This window comes from Nestor notabilis, unplaced genomic scaffold, assembly GCF_000696875.1.
Source record: "Nestor notabilis isolate BGI_N333 unplaced genomic scaffold, ASM69687v1 scaffold11675, whole genome shotgun sequence".
Classification (NCBI taxonomy): Eukaryota; Metazoa; Chordata; class Aves; order Psittaciformes; family Psittacidae; genus Nestor; species Nestor notabilis.
This window is the reverse complement of record NW_009928869.1, coordinates 6,601-9,050: the sequence shown is the minus strand read 5'-3', so window position 1 is coordinate 9,050 and position 2,450 is coordinate 6,601. Positions and strand designations below refer to the sequence as shown.

Here is a 2,450-nt window from a genome sequence, read left to right as displayed (position 1 = left end):
AGGGACCTGCCGGTGCTGCCTGCTCAGCAAGCACAGGCCATGGCCCTCACCTGCCCGCTGGCCCCAGGCCAGATCCACTACCCACAGGGCCCAGGAAAGGGGTGGGTGATGCTGGGGTAGGGTCTGGCGTGCAGGAGACATACTTGAGAAATTTATAGAAAACTTTAAAAGGTGGGGGGTGTCCCTGTCCCCCTCAGCTGCTCCCCTGTGCTGCAGTCATTGAGGAGGCCAACTGGCTGACACTGGAGAAGGACCTGGAGAAGCCAGGGGATGGGTTTGATGCAGTCATCTGCCTGGGGAACTCCTTCGCTCACCTGCCAGACTTCAAAGGTGAGTTTTGGAAGGGGGATGGACCTGTGCACATCTGAGAACGTGCCCTAACTCACGCCATAAGTGGGGCAGTGAGTTACACACAGTGTTGCTGCTGTGTCATGGCTGAGAACATGCCCCATTTCATGGCATGAGTGGTGCCATTGGGTCCTATAGTGGTGGAGGAGCTGTGTGCATCTCTGTCACATCTGGCAAGGCTGGAGACACACCCAGACTTGTGCCACGAGCGGGGTGGTGGGTTCCCCCTATGCTCTGTCCCAGTGAGGCTGAGAACATGCCTGAGCTCATACCATGGGTGGGGCTGTGGCTGCTCCAAGCTGAGATGGGGGGGGCAGCGGAAAGAGGAAGCCCCACAGGCTCTGCCATGGGGTACAACCAGAGCCTGGGGATGCCATGGTTTCCTCTCCAGGGGACCAAAGTGACCACAAGCTGGCCCTGAGGAACATCGCCAGCATGGTGCGGCCTGGGGGTGTCCTGGTCATTGACCACCGCAACTACGACCACATCCTGGCCACGGGCTGTGCCCCACCGGGCAAGAACATCTACTACAAGGTGAGTGGCTGGTGGACCCTGGCCCACTCCCCTCCCCTGCGCCCCAACCCCAGCGCGGAGGTGAGGCCAGGGGGAAGGGCTATGCCCGGGGAGCCACCACACAGCCATCCTTCTGCGGTCCCCAGAGTGACTTAACTAAGGACATCACCACCTCCGTGCTGCTGGTAAACAACAAGGCTCACATGGTGACTCTGGACTACACGGTGCAGGTCCCCCCCACTGAGGTGGGGGCAGCCCCAGAGCTGAGGTGAGAGGGGCTGCAGGGGTGGCTGGGAAGGGCTATGCCCGGGGAGCCACCACACAGCCATCCTTCTGCGGTCCCCAGAGTGACTTAACTAAGGACATCACCACCTCCGTGCTGCTGGTAAACAACAAGGCTCACATGGTGACTCTGGACTACACGGTGCAGGTCCCCCCCACTGAGGTGGGGGCAGCCCCAGAGCTGAGGTGAGAGGGGCTGCAGGGGTGGCTCGCGGGGGGCTGTCACTGTGTCCTGCTGTCCCCATGCCTCACCAGCACTGCCTCCCCGCAGCAAATTCCGGCTCTCGTACTACCCCCACCGGCTGGAGGCCTTCACAGCCCTGCTGAAAGGTGCCTTCCAGGGGAAGTGCCAGCACAGTGTCCTGGGCGACTTCCAGCCCTACACGCCGGGGCAGGCCCACGTCCCCTGCTACTTCATCCACGTCGTGAAGAAGACAGCCTGAGTGGGCCACCGAGATGGGACTGTGGTGGGCTGAGAGCTGCCAGCAGCTCTGGGGACAAGCATGGGGCTGGGGACATTGCTGAGAGCCGCCTGGGAGTCCCCTCCCCTTCATTAAGAACACTCGTGAGAGCTACTGGAGCCTGTGGTCCGTGTGTCCATGTGCTCAGGGGACGGGGCGAGGGGACGGCCACAGCCTCCTCAGGACTCCCAGGGAAAGAAGCACCCAGCCTGGGGCAGCATGAGGTGGGTGCAGGCACAGCTTCACCCCCAAGCCCCAGCTGCAGGGGTCAGTCATGCCTGTGGTGTGGGTTTTGGGGCTCCTGGGTGGGTGGTTGCACATCTCCGCTGAGCACAGCTCATGGGTGCAACCAGTTTTCTCCCTTTGCACTCCCAACACCAGGCTCTGACCCGTTCCCTGGACACCCTCAGCCCCCCCAGGGTGGGGAGGCTCCGCACACCCCAGCCTGCTTTTGCTGTGGCTGCAGCTCCTGCCCTGGGGAAGAGGTGGTGGCCACATCTAGCAGTGCGTTGTGGTCAGGGACAGCTCTGCCTCAACACGCTCAGGTGCCAGAGCAGCAGGGCCCTTGGTCTTCTGTGCTGGAGAACCAGTCCTGCAGGATGGGGAGGTGGTCCTGGACAGCCACGCTTGGTGCAGTGGTAAAACCTGGCAGCAACCACCCCTGGGCTGGGGCTTAAGGTAGAGCTACCCCCGGCCCCACACACACGGCTGCACACATGGCACAGGAATGGATTGATGTAGCACCCAGGCAGAGGCCAGGAAGCAGGGCACACATGATGGTGCTGGCAGCCACTGCGGGCTGTAAGAGGAGGGGGGACAGGACTGCAAAGGGGGTCAGGCACTCAG

The 2,450-nt window shown here is 62.2% G+C and overlaps 1 protein-coding gene across 1 annotated transcript; it reads left to right on the top strand.

Annotated features, from left to right (window-relative positions):
• Nucleotides 1–216: 216 nt before the first annotated feature.
• GNMT (glycine N-methyltransferase) lies at nt 217–1,722 on the top strand (the record flags this gene model as incomplete). The annotated part of the gene is made up of 4 exons (XM_010014725.1): nt 217–330; nt 740–882; nt 1,008–1,129; nt 1,415–1,722. Coding segments are annotated over 4 exons (551 nt in total), but the record flags the coding sequence as incomplete, so codon positions are not given.
• Nucleotides 1,723–2,450: the final 728 nt, after the last annotated feature.